Source organism: Pinus tabuliformis, chromosome 1_1 (assembly GCF_031772625.1).
Source record: "Pinus tabuliformis cultivar Carrire ecotype Pingquan chromosome 1_1, CPIR1, whole genome shotgun sequence".
Taxonomy (NCBI): Eukaryota; Viridiplantae; Streptophyta; class Pinopsida; order Pinales; family Pinaceae; genus Pinus; species Pinus tabuliformis.
Window position 1 is genome coordinate 587,465,217 of NC_142297.1, and position 19,988 is coordinate 587,485,204.

General features: G+C 37.0%; 3 protein-coding genes and 1 pseudogene across 4 annotated transcripts; 1 reads left to right on the forward strand and 3 right to left on the reverse strand.

Annotated features, from left to right (window-relative positions):
* The first annotated feature begins 628 nt into the window (after positions 1-628).
* On the forward strand, positions 629-1,490 carry LOC149214618 (putative protein phosphatase 2C 12 pseudogene; annotated as a pseudogene).
* Positions 1,491-8,543: 7,053 nt separating this feature from the next.
* LOC149214619 (protein SRC2-like) lies at positions 8,544-8,924 on the reverse strand. Its single transcript, XM_089389449.1, has one exon. The coding sequence runs from the start codon at positions 8,922-8,924 to the stop codon at positions 8,544-8,546; it is 381 nt and encodes a 126-aa protein (XP_089245575.1).
* Positions 8,925-10,395: 1,471 nt separating this feature from the next.
* On the reverse strand, positions 10,396-12,709 carry LOC149214620 (uncharacterized). The gene is made up of 2 exons (XM_089392352.1): positions 11,913-12,709; positions 10,396-11,385 (listed from the first exon to the last, which is right to left on the reverse strand). The coding sequence occupies exon 2, from the start codon at positions 10,886-10,888 to the stop codon at positions 10,526-10,528; it is 363 nt and encodes a 120-aa protein (XP_089248478.1). The 5' UTR covers positions 10,889-11,385; positions 11,913-12,709; the 3' UTR covers positions 10,396-10,525.
* Positions 12,710-13,242: 533 nt separating this feature from the next.
* On the reverse strand, positions 13,243-17,628 carry LOC149214621 (beta-phenylalanine coenzyme A ligase-like). Of its 2 annotated transcripts, XM_089392349.1 has the most exons (6): positions 16,501-17,628; positions 15,191-15,380; positions 14,659-14,804; positions 14,470-14,537; positions 13,814-13,916; positions 13,243-13,636 (listed from the first exon to the last, which is right to left on the reverse strand). In XM_089392349.1, exons 1-6 carry the CDS (start codon positions 17,524-17,526, stop codon positions 13,505-13,507), a joined length of 1,665 nt encoding a protein of 554 aa, XP_089248475.1. In that variant the 5' UTR covers positions 17,527-17,628; the 3' UTR covers positions 13,243-13,504. The 2 variants fall into 2 exon arrangements, with proteins under 2 accessions (XP_089248475.1, XP_089248477.1); XM_089392351.1 differs by lacking the exons at positions 13,243-13,636; positions 13,814-13,916 and having other exon boundaries at positions 14,466-14,537; positions 16,501-17,627.
* Between the last annotated feature and the right edge of the window lie 2,360 nt (positions 17,629-19,988).

Here is a 19,988-nt window from a genome sequence, read left to right on the forward strand (position 1 = left end):
TTATATGTTATATATTTTAATGTGAGCATAGTCTAACTTATAGACATTTAAATGATTTTTATTTTTTTTTAGATCATTTTTTCTGGTTAATTTTAATCAAAATCCAACAAAGATTTTTAAAAACTTGAGTTTAAGTTGTTTAATTTGTAAAATTTGAGTGTCCCATAAGTTTCTCAGAACAAACCAACATTAAAATATTTATGCCGTAAGGCGTTTCCCTTTGGAATGAACTTCCCTAAAATCCACTTGTCATATCTTTGTGTGCCGTTAGATTGTGTGTTAGACGATTAGAAGATTGTTAATCGTTCGATCAATGGAAGGTAGTTGAGTGGTTGCAACTGTTCACAATATTTGAAACAGTTGCAAACCCTCCGCTGAATGCTGCTAGATCGGAGCCTGAAAGATTTTCCTGGGGTACCCTTTTCGTCTTCTCTGCTCTTGCTTCCCATGCTGCCCTGACAGACCTCTGAAACAGGCTCCATCGAATCTCTGGGGCAAATTTCATCCATGGCTTTCGTGAATGTAGAAATGAGATCTTGGGATATTGTGTTACATCATAACAGTATTTTCTGAGTCAGTAGGCATGGCGGCCCTATGATGCTTGTAGTTTAGCAAGGAGGAAGAGAAGATGATGCCAATGAAGACGAAGCAGGCGAACGGGAATGGAAACGGGGTCGTGTACGGGAGGAAAGGTCCGATGGTGCCCTTGGTGGAACTTCTGAAGCGCGAGCTCAAAAATGAGAAGATCGAGAAGCCGACTATTCGACATGGCCAGGCGGGCCAAAGCAAGAAAGGAGAGGACTTCACTCTTATGAAATTGGAATGCCAGAAAATTCCAGGGGACGGGTCCTCTACCTTTGCTGTTTTTGCGGTATGTTCTGCTTATCCTCTTGTGGCAATTTATTTAGAAATTTTCTGTTTATTTTGTTTTGTTCAGCTTATGGTTTAGGTTCCTCGGCTATCGGTCTTTATTTATTGTTTACCAATTAAATCTTAGGGGTTTCTTTGTGCGAGCAAAGAGATTTGAACTTGTATCTCGTGCATAACTAAATAGTATTTCACCGTGGGAAAACAAAGGGTTAAGGGGGGTCATAAAAGAAGTTGTGAATTTGGTTTGTGATGTCTAATTTTCAGGTCTCTGTTCTTCAGAATTTTGTCGGTTGTTGATTTATTAGGACGAAGAAAGAAAACGAGCCCTTAAATGCATTTAGGCGCATTTTTTTCCCATGTTTGAAAATTGCATTGTATTGTGTGTGAATCATGAAATGAAATGAGCAAGTGGAGTGATAAATGTTGTTATGTCATTTCAGATCTTCGATGGGCATAATGGATCAGCAAAAACTCTATATTCAAAGGAAAATATACTGAAAGATATTATAAGTGCCATGCCAATAGGTTTGAGTAGAGAAGACTGGTTATCAGCGTTGCCAAGAGCCATGGTTGTAGGCTTTGTCAAAAATGACAAAGAATTTCAGGTCAAAGGTATATAGATATATGCCTGTGGATGTGCCATTAATATTTTGTTAGCTGCATGTCTTGTATATCTTTACTAGTGGTGCTTCCTATCCTTCTCGTTCTGATATCTGTTGGTTTTACCAGAACAAATATATATATATATATATATATATATATATATATATATATATATATATATATATATATATATATATATAGCACTCTTTTGTTAACTTTTCTAGAGTTTTGCAAAGATAGAGATAATTAAATGCAAATTTGACGTTTCGGATTAGGTAACAGATGGTGGTTTGAATGCTTCCACCACGTGGAGGGAAGAAGCTTGATTTATGGCTCTGAGCTAGACTTCATCTCTTCATCCAATCGGTATTGGGCTAGTACATTCACATTGATGGTGGTATGCGGGAATGTGGTGGTTGCTCTAAGTCAATTGATGAATGTGGTGGAGGCAATTACAAGAGGTGTAATGTTATGGTTAAATGATGGTTTCGGCATCAAAATTTTGAGAGGTGGTAAGGAAATTAGATTGTTGCGGGTTTGTGAGTTCATTGTTCTGAGTGGAGTAGGAATTCTTGAACAGAAGAGCTCCTTCCATTCGACTACGTCTCCCAGGTTTATAGGGTTAGGCTCTCCTTCAATTTAGTTCGGTTGGCTAGTTAGGAGGGTTACATCCTTGCTCTCCTGATCTTCGCTCACATTTATGTTGGTTCAGTTCTCCTGTTGGGTTCTTTGGCGTCAAAGCTTTTGGTGCTTGCTTTGTTGGAACTAGTTGGGGGGTCTTATGATTGCAGTCGGTATGTTATTCTAAAGCTCTGGTTCATAGGTTCCTTTTGGAAATCCATTATCCATGTAGTGTGTGCATTATTAAACAAGGTGGATTTCTCTAAATTTGTTGCAAACATTTATGTTGTTGTATTGCTAATTTATTTAGAATCTACTACTACCTCCTTTTCTTGGAATATTAAATTTCTTATCACCCCATGATGATAATCCCTCTAATTATTGGAATCACAATTTTTTCCACTTTAGTGGGTTTACCTTCAACCTAAAGAAACATGAATTTGAGTCACTCAATTAAAAAGAAATTGCTAAATTTCTATTTATCAGGTTTTGAGTAAAAACAATTAATAACTCATATTTACAACCCTTCAAATATTTACAACCTTTTAAGTCTTGTATTTATAACTCATATTTATAACCCTTTAAAATGAAACTAACTATCTATATTTTTATTAATAATAAAAAGAATCTTCTTTATCAAACTGACACTCACATGCTACTCCTATTGAAAAGGAATCAATATTCTTTGATAAGCAAGGAAAGCATTATACTCGACCTCAGGGAAATCAGTGGGCAAAATTATCAGTAACTAGTTAATATTGATTTGCATCAATTTCTTTTGGTCCAACCAGCAATTAAAATCCATCCCCTGCCACTGCAACAATAATACACCATATATCACCTTCCCATTAAAACTGAGAATGAGCTGCAAGTAAACTGTGAGAATGCGGATGCCTCATAACTATGGAGTTAAGTTTGATCCCTGAGCTTTGCTACAATCCTCAAGTGTAGAAATATTGAAATTTTTAAGAAGACTCTGGCCATTTCATAAGCAGCTGAGTTGACAGCAGAGTTTGTCTGTTGCTGAGTCCCAATCATAGAGATGTCTATATGAGTTATGTCAATGTCTAAGTAGATCTGTTGAATATGGAATGTCGGTGTAAGTCCTCATCTCTATCCAACTTATGTCAAAGCAAGGATGCTACATAGGAAGAAATAATTGGTTAATCGGTTGTGGATGATGGCATTTTCTCTAGAAAATGCAATATCTCCTTCATTGATTTCAAAACTCCATTGCTTCACTTTCACCTATCTTCTCAGGCTTTCATACTGATAAAAACAATGTAGAAAATTTCGGTTGAGTTAGTTTCAAACCATAAAATCTACCCCAACTTCATCTAATGGGCTTGTAATATAGCCTTCTTTCCCACAATTTCTTGATTATAAAATAATGTCAAAGTAAAACGAGAGTTAGAAATATTTTTCAACAATAGTCACTTGCATCAGCAGATTATTATCTCGCTTGGTTTTCATCCTTATGGCTTAATATGGACGGACCATTTTCTGCAAGATTAGGAAAGCCTACTGTGTCTTTGAAAGATCGATTTGATTAATGAAAGACATAAGCTAAAAATGCAGTGATCATCCTGTAAACAAATATATATATACTCTATATATATCAAAGCAGCAGACTGAAGGCACTGAATTTGCCCATTTCAGACATATATCTATTCAAATTTTTAAACAAACCAATGTGTGATCCACAGTGGCTAAGAGTATCTATCAAAGTAGCAGACTGAAGGCACTGAACATGCCCATTGCAAAATTCAGACTCATATCTATTCAAACTTTTACACAAACCAATGTTTCATCCACATAGGCTAAGAATATATATCGAAGTAGCAGACTGAAGGCACTGAACTTGCCCTTTTCAGATTCATGGCCATTTCATAAGCAGCTGAGTTGACAGCAGAGTTTGTCTGTTGCTGAGTCCCAATCATAGAGATGTCTATATGAGTTATGTCAATGTCTAAGTAGAGCTGTTGAATATGGAATGTCAGTGTAAGTCGTCATCTCTGTCCACTTATGTCAAAGCAAGGATGCTACATAGGAAGAAAGAATTGGCTAAGAGTAGTATATATCAAAGACTGAAGGCACTGAACTTGCCCATTTAAGACATATATCTATTCAAATTTTTAAACAAACCAATGTGTGATCCACAGTGGCTAAGAGTATCTATCAAAGTAGCAGACTGAAGGCACTGAACATGCCCATTGCAAAATTCAGACTCATATCTATTCAAACTTTTACACAAACCAATGTTTCATCCACATAGGCTAAGAATATATATCGAAGTAGCAGACTGAAGGCACTGAACTTGCCCTTTTCAGATTCATGGCCATTTCATAAGCAGCTGAGTTGACAGCAGAGTTTGTCTGTTGCTGAGTCCCAATCATAGAGATGTCTATATGAGTTATGTCAATGTCTAAGTAGAGCTGTTGAATATGGAATGTCAGTGTAAGTCGTCATCTCTGTCCAACTTAAGTCAAAGCAAGGATGCTACATAGGAAGAAAGAATTGGTTAATCGGTTGTGGATGATGGCATTTTCCCTAAAAATGCAATATCTCCTTCATTGATTTCAAAACTCCATTGCTTCACTTGCACCTATCTTCTCAGGCTTTCATATTGATAAAAACAATGTAGAAAATTTCGGTTGAGTTAGTTTCAAACCATAAAATCTACCCCAACTTCATCTAATGGGCTTGTAATATAGCCTTCTTTCCCACATTTTCTTGATTATAAAATAATGTCAAAGTAAAAGGAGAGTTAGAAATATTTTTCAACAATAGTTACTTGCATCAGCTAATTATTATCTCGCTTGGTTTTCATCCTTATGGCTTAATATGGACGTACCATTTCCTGCAAGATTAGGAAAGCCTATTGTGTCTTTGAAAGATCGATTTGATTAATGAAGGACATAAGTTAAAAATGCAGTGATCATCCTGTAAGCAAATATATATACTCTATATATATCAAAGCAGCAGATTGAAGGCACTGAATTTGCCCATTTTAGACTCATATATGATATATCTATTCAAATGTTTACATAAACCAATATTTCATCCACAGTGGCTAAGAGTAGTATATATCAAAGACTGAAGGCACTGAACTTGCCCAATTCACTAATATATCTACTCAAATTTCGACACAAACCAATATTTCATCCACAGTGGCTAAGAGTATATATCAAAGTAGCAGACTGAAGGCATTGAAATTGCCCATTTGAGACTTATATATCTATTCAAATTTTTAAACAACCAATGTGTGATCCACAGTGGCTAAGAGTATCTATCAAAGTAGCAGACTGAAGGCACTGAACATGCCCATTGCAAAATTCAGACTCATATCTATTCAAACTTTTACACAAACCAATGTTTCATCCACATAGGCTAAGAATATATATCGAAGTAGTAGACTAAAGGCACTGAACTTGCCCTTTTCATATTCATATATCTATTCAAACTTTTACATAAACCAGTGTTTCATCCACAGTGGCTCGTGATTTTCAAAATATTTATGTATGCCATAATAAGCACTCCACGAATCAACTAGGAATTGAAGGAACTTGCACAAAGAATATAATAACAGAAAACCAACGTATTCTTGCACAATAATATTATTGATGATAACACTATGCATAAATTTCTATTGCTTTGTTGTAAGCCAGAGCAAGATCTTGATCTTCCTTGGCACAGATGTTACTGTCAGATGGACTGAGATGAATTTTTGCAGCCCCATTCCTCAATCCAACTTTATTCCTTTTCAATTTTGGGGCCATGAGAATCTGATAGCAGTTAACAGCTTTCTTCTTCTCCTTCTCAACCATCTCACCACCATCTTTCTGCTTTTCTTGACCTTTGCCATGTTCCTTGCATGCACTACTGTTGAAGTCTTGACAGCGGGATTGTTGTTCTTGGGCATCAACAACATTATTGGGTTTAATGGACAGTAATTTTCCCACAAATGAAGGCCTGGGTTCGACAGGATTCCCCATCAAATCTCTGAAACCCACAACCCCCCCAGTTGCAGGGATGAATCTGTTCATTCTGTGAAGATCTACTCCATCAAGAATCATGGTGCCAAGGTTGAGAATGCCCTGTGGGTGACCAGAAGGACGACAGACCTGCAGTGCCAAGAAACTCATCCCACTGAAATCTGTGCTCCCGTAGCCCTCGAGGAGAGTGGAAAGCAAGACCCTCACAGTGCCTAGCAGGGTATCCCTGAGGCAACCCACACAATATATCTCCATCATCACAGCAGAGGTTTCACAGCAGAGAAAACTCTCTTCCACTCTGAATATGGCCTTGTCGTTCCAAGTAGGGTTTGCGCCCCCTGTTCTGTCAATTTGCGTCGTCAGTTTTTTCTCGAAATTGATCCATACAACACAGTAGGTCTACATCATGCCAAAAAGATGCATCTCCTTCAGATCTTGAGCTGAGATGATGTTAAGCTCCAACTGTGTGTAAGCTTCCCCCATGATGTAGAGTGAATTTACTGCACAAGGAAACACAATATTCAGAGACCACCCTGATTGAAATTATAGGAGAAGAAACGCCATGAATGAAATCTTTTGAAATCTGAACATTGTATAGAACTAACTTATAAGACAAAACACATCATAGACTCTCTAGCTCATGATGATGAAAGCAGATGGAAATCAGTGCAGAAGGCCACCCCAAATGGTCATGATCGAAGCCAAGAAGCAGAAAAACCCATTCATAGATACAACAATAATGGACAAACAAAAACAAATTTGTACCAAATCCATTTGTTGTTTCATTTTAGAATTTTATTGTTGTAATTTCCATTTCAAAACTTCATTACTTCACCTGCACCTATAGTCTCAGGCTCTCATATTCATAAAAACAATGTACAAAATTTTTCTTGAGTTAGTTTTAGATTATAAAATCTACCCATTTCAAAACTCCATTGCTTCACCTGCACCTATCTTCTCAGGCTCTCATATTGATAAAAGCAATGTAGAAAATTTTGGTTGTTAGTGTTAGACTATAAAATCTACCCATTTCAAAACTCCATTGCTTCACCTGCGCCTATCTTCTCAAGCTTTCATATTGATAAAAACAATGTAGAAAATTTCGGTTGAGTTAGTTTCAAACCATAAAATCTACCCCAACTTCATCTAATGGGCTTGTAATATAGCCTTCTTTCCCACATTTTCTTGATTATAAAATAATGTCAAAGTAATACGAGAGTTAGAAATATTTTTCAACAATAGTCACTTGCATCAGCTAATTATTATCTTGCTTGGTTTTCATCCTTATGGCTTAATACGGACGGACCATTTTCTGCAAGATTAGGAAAGCCTACTGTGTCTTTGAAAGATCGATTTTATTAATGAAGGACATCCGACATAAGTTAAAAATGCAGTGATCATCCTGTAAACAAATATATATACTCTATATATATCAAAGCAGCAGACTGAAGGCACTGAATTTGCCCATTTCAGACTCATATATGATATATCTATTCAAATGTTTACATAAACCAGTATTTCATCCACAGTGGCTAAGAGTAGTATATATCAAAGACTGAAGGCACTGAACTTGCCCATTTAAGACATATATCTATTCAAATTTTTAAACAAACCAATGTGTGATCCACAGTGGCTAAGAGTATCTATCAGAGTAGTAGACTGAAGGCACTGAACACGCCCATTGCAAAATTCAGACTCATATCTATTCAAACTTTTGCACAAACCAATGTTTCATCCACATAGGCTAAGAATATATATCGAAGTAGCAGACTTAAGGCACTGAACTTGCCCTTTTCTGATTCATGTATCTATTCAAACTTTTACATAAACCAGTGTTTCATCCACAGTGGCTCGTGATTTTCAAAATATTTATGTATGCCATAACAAGCACTTCACGAATCAACTAGGAATTGAAGGAACTTGCACAAAGAATATAATAACAGAAAACCAAGGTATTCTTGAACAATAATATTATTGATGATAACACTATGCATAAATTGCTCTTGCTTTGTTGTAAGCCAGAGCAGGATCTTGATCGCCCTTGGCACAGAGGTTACTGTCAGATGGACTGACATGAATTTTCGCAGACCCATTCCTCAATCCAACCTTATTCCTTTTCAATTTTGGAGCCATGAGAATAGGATAGCAGCCAACAGGCTTCTTCTTCTCCTTTTTCTCAACCATCTCATCAACATCTTTCTGCTTTTCTTGATCTCTGCCCTCTTCCTTGCCTGCGAGATTGTTGAAGCCTTGACAGCGAGCTTGCTGTTCTCGGGCATAAAAAACATTATTAGTTTTAATGGACACTAATTTTTTAACAAATGACGGCATGGGTTGGACATGATTCCTCGTCAAATCTCTGAAATCCACAGCCCCATCAGTTGCAGGGTTGAATCTGTTCATTCTATGAAGATCTACTCCATCAAGAATCAAGGTGCCAAGGTTGAGAATGCCCTATGGGTGACCAGAAGGACAACGGACCTGCAGTGCAAAGAAACTCATGCCACTGAAATCTGTGCTCCCATAGCCCTTGAGGAGAGTGGAAAGCAAGACCCTCACAGTACCTAGCAGGGTATCCCTGAGGCAACCCACACAGTATATCTCCATCATCACAGTAGAGGTTTCACGGCAGAGAAAACTCTCTTCCACTCTGAATATGGCCTTGTCGTTCCAAGTAGGGTTTGCGCCCCCTGTTCTGTCAATTTGTGTCATCAGTTTTTTCTCGAAATTGATCCATACAACACAGTAGGTCTGCATCATGCCAAAATGATGCATCTCCTTCAGATCTTGAGCTGAGATGATGTTAAGCTCCAACTGTGTGTAAGCTTCCCCCATGATGTAGAGTGAATTTACTGCACAAGGAACGCAATATTTAGAGACCACCCAGATTGAAATTATAGGAGAAGAAACGCCATGAATGAAATCTTTTGAAATCTGAACATTGTATAGAACTGACTTATAAGACAAAACACATCATAGACTCTCTATCTCATGATGCTGAAAGCAGATGGAAATCAGTGCAGAAGGCCACCCCAAATGGTCATGATCGAAGCCAAGAAGCAGAAAAACCCATTCATAGATACAACAATAATGGAACAAACAAAAACAAATTTGTACCAAATCCATTTGTTGTTTCATTTTATAATTTTATTGTTGTAATTTCCATTTCAAAACTCCATTAATTCACCTGCACCTATAGTCTCAGGCTCTCATATTCATAAAAACAATGTACAAAATTTTTCTTGAGTTAGTTTTAGATTATAAAATCTACCCATTTCAAAACTCCATTGCTTCACCTGCACCTATCTTCTTAGGCTCTCATATTGATAAAAGCAATGTAGAAAATTTTGGTTGTTAGTGTTAGACTATAAAATCTACCCATTTCAAAACTCCATTGCTTCACCTACACCTATCTCTCAGGCTTTCATATTGATAAAAACAATGTAGAAAATTTCGGTTGAGTTAGTTTCAAACCATAAAATCTACCCCAACTTCATCTAATGGGCTTGTAATATAGCCTTCTTTCCCACATTTTCTTGATTATAAAATAATGTCAAAGTAAAACGAGAGTTAGAAATATTTTTCAACAATAGTCACTTGCATCAGCTAATTATTATCTCGCTTGGTTTTCATCCTTATGGCTTAATACAGACGGACCATTTTCTGCAAGATTAGGAAAGCCTACTGTGTCTTTGAAAGATCAATTTTATTAATGAAGGACATAAGTTAAAAATGCAGTGATCATCCTGTAAACAAATATATATACTCTATATATATCAAAGCAGCAGACTGAAGGCACTGAATTTGCCCATTTCAGACTCATATATGATATATCTATTCAAATGTTTACATAAACCAATATTTCATCCACAGTGGCTAAGAGTAGTATATATCGAAGACTGAAGGCACTGAACTTGCCCAATTCACTCATATATCTACTCAAATTTCTACACAAACCAATATTTCATCCACAGTGGCTAAGAGTATATATCAAAGTAGCAGACTGAAGGCACTGAACTTGCCCATTTGAGACTTATATATCTATTCAAATTTTTAAAGAAACCAATGTGTGATCCACAGTGGCTAAGAGTATCTATCAGAGTAGCAGACTGAAGGCACTGAACATGCCCATTGCAAAATTCAGACTCATATCTATTCAAACTTTTGCACAAACCAATGTTTCATCCACATATGCTAAGAATATAAATCGAAGTAGCAGACTGAAGGCACTGAACTTGCCCTTTTCTGATTCATGTATCTATTCAAACTTTTACATAAACCAGTGTTTCATCCACAGTGGCTCGTGATTTTCAAAATATTTATGTATGCCATAATAAGCACTTCACGAATCAACTAGGAATTGAAGGCACTTGCACAAAGAATATAATAATAGAAAACCAACGTATTCTTGCACAATAATATTATTGATGATAACACTATGCATAAATTGCTCTTGCTTTGTTGTAAGCCAGAGCAGGATCTTGATCTTCCTTGGCACAGATGTTACTGTCAGATGGACTGAGATGAATTTTTGCAGCCCCATTCCTCAATCCAACTTTATTCCTTTTCAATTTTGGGGCCATGAGAATCTGATAGCAGCTAACAACTTTCTTCTTCTCCTTCTCAACCATCTCACCACCATCTTTCTGCTTTTCTTGATCTTTGCCCTGTTCCTTGAATGCGCTACTGTTGAAGTCTTGACAGCGGGATTGCTGTTCTTGGGCATCAACAACATTATTAGGTTTAATGGACAGTAATTTCCCCACAAATGAAGGCCTGGGTTCGACAGGATTCCCCATCAAATCTCTGAAACCCACAGCCCCCCAGTTGCAGGGATGAATTTGTTCATTCTGTGAAGATCTACTCCATCAAGAATCAAGGTGCCAAGGTTGAGAATGCCCTGTGGGTGACCAGAAGGACGACGGACCTGCAGTGCCAAGAAACTCATCCCACTGAAATCTATGCTCCCGTAGCCCTTGAGGAGAGTGGAAAGCAAGACCCTCACAGTGCCTAGCAGGGTATCCCTGAGGCAACCCACGCAGTATATCTCCATCATCACAGCAGAGGTTTCACAGTAGAGAAAACTCTCTTCCACTCTGAATATGGCCTTGTCGTTCCAAGTAGGGTTTGCCCCCTGTTCTGTCAATTTGAGTCGTCAAATTTTTCTGGAAATTGATCCATACAACACAGTAGGTCTACATCATGTCAAAAAGATGCATCTCCTTCAGATCTTGAGCTGAGATGATGTTAAGCTCCAGCTGTGTGTAAGCCTCCCCCATGATGTAGAGTGAATTTACTGCACAAGGAAACGCAATATTCAGAGACCACCCTGATTGAAATTACAGGAGAAGAAACGCCATGAATGAAATCTTTTGAAATCTGAACATTGTATAGAACTGACTTATAAGACAAAACACATCATAGACTCTCTAGCTCATGATGATGAAAGCAGATGGAAATCAGTGCAAAAGGCCACCCCAAATGGTCATGATCGAAGCCAAGAAGCAAAAAAACCCATTCATAGATACAACAATAATGGAACAAACAAAAACAAATTTGTACCAAATCCATTTGTTGTTTCATTTTAGAATTTTATTGTTGTAATTTCCATTTCAAAACTCCATTACTTCACCTGCACCTATAGTCTCAGGCTCTCATATTCATATAAACAATGTACAAAATTTTGCTTGAGTTAGTTTTAGACTATAAAATCTACCCATTTCAAAACTCCATTGCTTCACCTGCACCTATCTTCTCAGGCTCTCATATTGATAAAAGCAATGTAGAAAATTTTGGTTGTTAGTGTTAGACTATAAAATCTACCCATTTCAAAACTCCATTGCGTTTCCTGGACAGTCACGGTAGCATTTGTAGGTGATTCTCGCTGCATTCTTGAATCGCCTGGAGGGTTGGTTTCTCTTTTAACTGTTGATCACAGGCTTGAGGCCAATCTTGAAGAGTAAGATTCTTGCCATGATGCAGAACAAACCATGACCCTTTGTGCTATACGAGTGTCTGTATTCCTTTGGTCGGTTGATTGTGGAAACCAGTGTTTGTTTAGCCAGTTTATTGTTTCAAGCTCTTGATTTGTATTGATATATGACACTGTAGGAGAGAGCGCATAATGGCCAGTGGTGGTGAGATTGGTAGATTGAATACTGTTGGTGGAGCCGAGGTAGGAATCTGCACAAAAGATAATGACTCAAGAATGACTCTAAGCTTACTAGATAACCAAATTCTCAACATACCTTGCAATTTCCACACTAGCCACTTACGGATTTTCAAACATCAATGTTTAGATAATAAATAATGGATGGGCATAAAAAAAACATAGACATTAACACCAAAAATAATAAAAATCACATGAACCTACTGAGAAAGCAGAAACACATAAGATATCATCTTCACATTGGATACTTTGGAGAAAGGCAATCTTGAGTACCACGATCAAATAAAGAAACACCAGACTACGGGAGAAGTGAGTGTTAATTTTTAAAATTTTGATATAAACATTGGTTTTCAAGAGAAATTGCAATTAACAATGTACAAATTACTGAATAAATAATTACCAATTAAACTTTTAAGTCACGTTTTAAAGGTGCAATTAAGTTGAGCTTTTATCTTGTCATTCAATTGATGGACACTGAATATTAAATATAAGATAAATATATAGGAGTAGCATGTGAGTGTCAGTTTTATAAAGAAGATTCTTTTTATTATTAATAAAAATATAGATAGTTAGTTTCATTTTAAAGGGTTATAAATACAAGACTTAAAAGGTTGTAAATATTTGAAGGGTTGTAAATATGAGTTATTAATTGTTTTTACTCAAAACCTGATAAATAGCAATTTAGCAATTTCTTTTTAATTGAGTGACTCAAATTCATGTTTCTTTAGGTTGAAGGTAAACCCACTAAAGTGGAAAAAATTGTGATGCCAATAATTAGAGGGATTGTCATCATGGGGTGATAAGAAATTTAATATTCCAAGAAGAGGAGGTAGTAGTAGACTAAATAAATTAGCAATGCAACAACATAAATGTTTGCAACAAATTTAGAGAGATCCACCTTGTTGAATAATGCACACACTACATGGATAATGGATTTCCGCACTTTACGGCATTTTCTTTGCAACATCTGGTGCAAATGCTAGTTATACTCATTTACGGGTACTACAATATCTCTCCAGAGTACAACATCTCTTCAAAGCTCTATATCACTTTTATACTAAATTGTAGAACGCCACTCCAACCGCAAATACATCATAATCTGGAGATGGCCAATTTAATCAAGTCCTTTCTTAATATCTTTCATACCGCATTTTTTGGAATCTCACTTACAAAAGCCACATGACGAACCTTCTTGTATGGTGCCACCTATGAAGACAAACCCAAACCAGGAAGAAGTATGACATGTTTAATAATGATAGTAGTGACATAATTTGGAGATGGCCAATTTAATCAAGTCCTTTCTTAATATCTTTCCTACCGCATTTTTTGGAATCTCACTTACAAAAGCCACATGACGAACCTTCTTGTATGGTGCCACCTATGAAGACAAACCCAAACCAGGAAGAAGTATGACATGTTTAATAATGATGGTAGTGACATAATTTGGGAAGCTTGATGAAATAATTAAAAAATTCAAAACTATCCCCCTGCTAGTTAGCAATTTTCAAAACCTCTATTGACAGTCTAAATATACCGTATTTACAACGCAAATTACCTGTTGAGCTACAAAGTTGATTACACTGTTTTGAGATAGTGTGCTTCCCGCTTTCGTTACAATATATGTCATTGGAACCAGGCCAGCTTCTTTGTCTGGAAACCTGAAACCATGCATAATATTTTAAATATGACTCTTCAACACCATAGAAATCAATGACCAGGTATAATATATTTTGCATAGAGGATTCCTTGTGATTGACACAACTCAGGATTATAATTGTAAACTTTGTACCTTTGACTCTTAGGGGATCGGTCACATCATGAGCGTTGGTCTTTTAGTAGCCTACCTTGTATCTACCATAATAACCTAACAGAATACAACATGATGTTGATTTGGTTTGGGTGAAGCACAAGGCCCAAGTATAACTCTGTGATGATTAGGCATTCATGATTATTAGGAATCCATGTCTTTACTGTGGCTTGGGAAGTTCATATCAGCTGGTTATAAATACAACACCTATAGGCATTTTGCACCATTAGGTCAAGAGAATTTGAGATGAAACCTTATAGTTAAATAACAGAATAAGAAACCACTCTGAAGTAGTTTTCACGTCAGTTTCTGAACAATGGTCATGGCAAATGAAAATTTAAAAAAGGCAAGAATTACTCAGAACTACATGCTAAAAATTGAGTATGAAGAAACATTGTACTTACGGTATTACCGCAACATCTGTAATCTCAGGGTGAGAATGTAGAAGTGATTCTGATTCAACCAGAGCAACCTACAATGCCATGTCCAGGAAAAATTAAAAATTATGTTATGGTTGAGGTTAAGTATTGAATCATTTGCAAAATTTGGACATCAACAAGTTAAGAGACTTCTCAAAGAGAAGCAGATTATACCTGGTAACCCTTATATTTGATCAACTCTTTCAATCTGTCCACTACAAAGATGTAGCCTTCATGATCAATGTAACAGAGGTCACCTGTTCGTAGCCAACCATCCGAATCCAGAGTTGAACTAGTCGCTTCCGGATTGCTGAAATAACCTGCAATAGAGTAAAACTGATTTTTTAAATCTTTAAATCTGACCTTTAAAAGATCTGTTTATTTAAGGCAACGATACATATCCACGATCCTCATCTGCCAGAAGTTTCCTTTTCCAAAAGATGTAATTTTCTCAGGGTTAAGCGAAGAAGTCAAGTTCAAGGGCTTGCTTCACCACAGCTAATTGAGAACCTCCAGAGAATTGGATTGGAATTCTTTCCACTTGCATAACTCTATTCCACCATCTTAAAATTTTGTTTGTTGGTATAAAACTTCGATGAAATACTTCCTCTCTAGAGCAGGTTTCGAACTATGCATTGTATTTAAGGTTGTCTCTTGTTCAATATCTTTATTATGAACAAAAGAAAGTTTCAGAAAGAGAACATACCTTTCATGACATATGGACCACGAAGCCACAGTTCTCCTTTCTGGTTTGGGGGCAGAGGAGCTCCTGAAACAGGATCAACTATCTTTGCTTCAGTATTTGGAGACAAGAAGCCAGCCGTTCCATAGTGTCTACTTTCTTCTTGACTGTCTGTGGATGCCCCCATTCCCATTGTTTCCGTTAGCCCATAGCACTGCAAAATATCATGCAACCTTACTTGAGAAAAAGCATAGCCTAGGTGTAAGCTTACCGAGATAGTTGTAAGGTCATGGCTCTAATACCTTGGTAGCAAGCAAAAAAATGGCAGAAACTGTCTTAGTTGTTGATGATTAGTCAGAGATATTCAATGCTCAATGCAAGCCCCTGTACTTGTTAGATGCTTGTTTGTAAGCATGGCTAGGCATATACACGCTGGCTAAGAAGACCCCATAGGTGTGATGTTGCTAATATCTGCGATCCACCATCCAGGATATACTTCAAATTACCTCTAAATGCTTTTTATGTTTGGTACACGTGCCCCTGGGCTCTAGAGTATCATATGGGTGGGAAAAAGCTATCAGTCAAACCTCTGTGCAGACCAAGAAAAGGCTGATCCTACCCATACAATCATCTGCTCAGTAGGCTTCAAGTTTGTGACTAGCTATTTTTTAATCCCAGATGCCTAGTTCACCCAAGCTACATCAATTTGGTCCCAAAGACAAACACCACTACTGTGCACAGATTTAGCCAGACTACACAACCTGGTTTGTTAAGAGGAAGGAAATCTGCTTAAAATCGAAGCCGGAATATAGTCTAATGAACTCTACTTTTCCTTGAGGTAAGTGATTCTTGAATGCAGATTCTTGTTTCTAAAAACTTGAAAAAAGTCCGTGGATTTTAATCTTGACTTTGTTATAGCTAACTAGAAGGAAAAGTTATTGCTTATTAGTTCAATTCCAAAGTACTTTTCTCTGATCCATAGCTAGGGCCAGATGCATTTCAACAATAGATTCCAAATCTGGCTAGTAAAAGCTTTGTTGTATAGGTACTGAAAGGTCAATCCTGTGTTTAAAGGTAAAGATAGAAGGCCCCTGTTAGCCCTCATTTTCCCTTACAGGAAGACCACTGCACTAGGCTAAAAATGAATGAGGCACACTTAACCTACCTAATAAAGACGGATAGTAACTTTTTATACCCGAGTGGTTGAAGAGAGTGATTATCTAGTCAGTGTCCATATCTTTAAATTATGTAAAAGAAAGCAAAGTTAGTGTTCTAGTATTTGTATTTCTATAGTAAGTAGACCAGCATGGCAGAAAAGAAGAAAACAACTTTACTTGTCTTATTGTGACTCCAGGGAACCAAGAAATAAACTCCTCTGTAGACTCTTTGGTCAGGGGAGCTCCACCACATATAACAGTGTGCAAAGAACTCAAATCATATTTCTTTGCAATATCGACTTTGTTCATAGCCAACAGGATGGGAGGCACAAGAGGCAAATAGGTGATTCTGTACTTCTGAATCAACCGAAGCATCTCCACGAGATCAAACTTAGACAGCACAACAATGGTGGATCCGGAACCAAGCAACGCACAAGCAAAAGCCGCAAGCCCATATATATGAAACATGGGCACCATACCCAGGAACGAATCAGTCTGATTCCGGGTACTATTCTCAGGAGTGAATCCCAAGCGCTTCAGCACAATGCAAACCATAGCAATCAGATTTCTGTGGGTGGAAATGACCCCTTTGCTCATTCCAGTAGTCCCGGAGGAATAGAGCAGTGTGGCAGTATCGTCTTGCCGGATTTTAACAACAGGGGCATGGGCAGGATTCGAAGTCAGGAGCTTGTCTAGAGTAGAGATGTAATTTTGGTCATTCTGGGAGGTTAATTCAGATGAAGAAGAAGAAATGAGCACAATGGCCAATTTGGTGGCTGCCAATTTGACAGCCAAAGATGGCGTGGCGAAGGCCAACACGGCTGCCGAGTCTCTGGCTTGCTTCGCTATCTCAGCCGCAGTATTTAGCGGATTGGTGGTCGTAACGATGGCTCCAATGGACAAGACAGCCATGCAGATTATGGGGAAATACATTGAATTCGCCGAGAGGATGAGTACAACATCGGATTTTCTGATGCCAAGGCCGGCTAAACCAGCGGCAAGTGACTTTACGCTCTGCCATAGTTGAGGAAATGTGGTGGTTTCCCCAGTGACAGAGTCGATGAAGGCTATGCGGTCATTGTGGCGAAGCGAGGAGACGTAGGTGGGGAGATCCAGGAATTCGTCTTGGGGAAAATCCACTGGTTTTCGATTGCTGTAGTACGTCGGGTTGGAGCTGCTGCGGGGATCGATCTGGAAACCCATTGCTCTGTGGAATTCTGGATTCAATACACGAGGAAAACAGAAAATAAATTTGTGTGCAGGGAAGGGAATTAGCAGATGGACGGAATGGAAAGGCTTGGGACTGGGTTTTCATGGTATATATAGATGCTGGCTCTGTTAATACGACAAAATATAGTACATGGACGATGGCCCGTGGCGGCAACTCCTATTTCCAACCCCATAGCCTCATTAATGCGGGGCTACATGCACAGGAGATAGGAGTTTATAACACGCGAGGTGGGTACTACGCCGTTTTTTTTTATTATCTAAACGCGAGGTGGCTATCTCCTGCACATGTAGCCCCGCATTAATGAGGCTATGGGGTTGGAAATAGCATTTTCCATAGCCCGTGATGCTCGTTCTGTTAATATATGGTAACAGGCCGAGGGCCTGTGGAGCTTCGTGCTTGACTTTTAAAGTTTAGTAGGTGGCGACTGCGCGCGAGATAGTTATGGAGGGCTGTTGGGATTTTATTATGATCGGAGTTACATAATATGGAACCTTTATGGATGTGGGTTTTTTTAATGGTTATGGATCCACCACAATTATCACAAGGTATCTTGTCTTTTCATTGGATGAAAAAAATAGGTTTTTTTAGTTACTAGGAAGATTTGTGTTATTTAAATTAGTTTTTTTAATTTTATATTGGGCATTTGGATTGTAGAGGTTACTTATCAAGTTTGTGATAAATTATTGTTAAATTAGAAATTAAATAAAAAAACTCACAAAGTTTCCAAAAAATCTCACTAAAGACAACTCATTTTAGTTATCTAGCACAAAAGTTAGAATAATTAAAGATAGTATCTTTACATTAAATATCAGATTATATAAATATATAATAGGGACTTTTAGGTATCTTTTTAGCGAAAGTTGGAATCATTATATTTAATATTATAATATATTAATTTATAATAAACATTAAATATTTACTTTATCCAATTGAAATTTAAAAAATAATAAAAACTATCTAAATTATAATTTTTTCTTCATTATTATTATTGATTATAAAAATAATTAACATACAAGTTAAACATATATAGATTTAAAAAAACAAGTAATAAGATTCTTAACCATGGAGATTCACCCTTATTTTATCATGGAGATTCTTGTAAATAGGTTTTGTTACAATATAATGAGCCAATACCATGACTACAACTCATTTCATATAACATGTTTTTAATTAATCAATTATATTAAATGGAGAAAAAGGCATAATTATTTTAGAGATAAATTTCAACATTGATTATTATTAAAAATATTCTAGAATATTCTATGGAAGTTAAATCTCTATAATTCACCTAATAATTATTATGTCGATAGACATGCCTATTTCAATATAGGCCTTCCAATTTTCTAATATAATATTAGGTGGATGGTTTGTAGAAATATGATGTAGAATTGCAACTGAAGTTTTATCTAAAATCAAGAGACATAATTCTACTCTACTGATTTGTGGAATTTAATTTACAATTTAGAACAATAATCTCAAATATGCAATAAGAAATAAGACACATGCACAATATTTTTCCAAGGGAAAGCAACTGCTAAAAACTCCTTAAGCCTACTTGCATTAATCAGATGAATAGGGATGTATCACAATTGCTTGCTCGCTCTGAGCACAACTTGCAAGTGAATAACATATTTGTGCTCAATGAGAAGCTCTGATCGTAGTCAAATTCCGCCTCAGCTTGAGCCCCTATTTCCTTACACAATTCCTAGAGAATTAGGCCTTATTTTTTAGGATTTGTTCTCCAAATTGATTGTGTGATTCTCAAGGTTGATCATATGGTTGCATGCAACACCTATACACTCTGAACTAGTCTACATTTGATGTTACACTTCCTTAGAATCTCCACCACAACTAGGGAACACAAATTCTCTACATGCTCTAGTTATTTTGGGTTGGTTGACCAATTAACTAGATGATCACTAAGTTAGATTATTGTTCCACTACACAACTGGCCTTCCACTAGTTCCTCCAACTATTAGAACTAGTTTAAATGAATACAACTTGAAATAACTGACCTTGATTGCTACAAATTAACAATCACGCATGCTTAACTGAACTCCAAGCCCTCTAACTCGAATTTACAAAGTAAACTGAGTGACAAAAGCCATGTCACACAAGTTAACTGCATACAATTTATCGGATGATGTGGAAATTCAAATTTTCTCAATTTGACCAAGGCAAAATCAAATTGAGACTTTCTTGTTGCACTTCTCAACACTCCCTCTCAGCAAGAAAGGGATTATCAACCACCCCTATCCTGCACCTGTGGAACTCGAACTTCCCTCTTGACAATGCCTTTATCAAGATGTCAGCGTCTTGTTCCTCTATTAGAATGTATTGTAGCAACATTATCCACCTCTACACGCAATCTCGTAAATGATGATATCAAATATCTATATGCTTGGAATATATATATGCTTGGATTGATCATGAA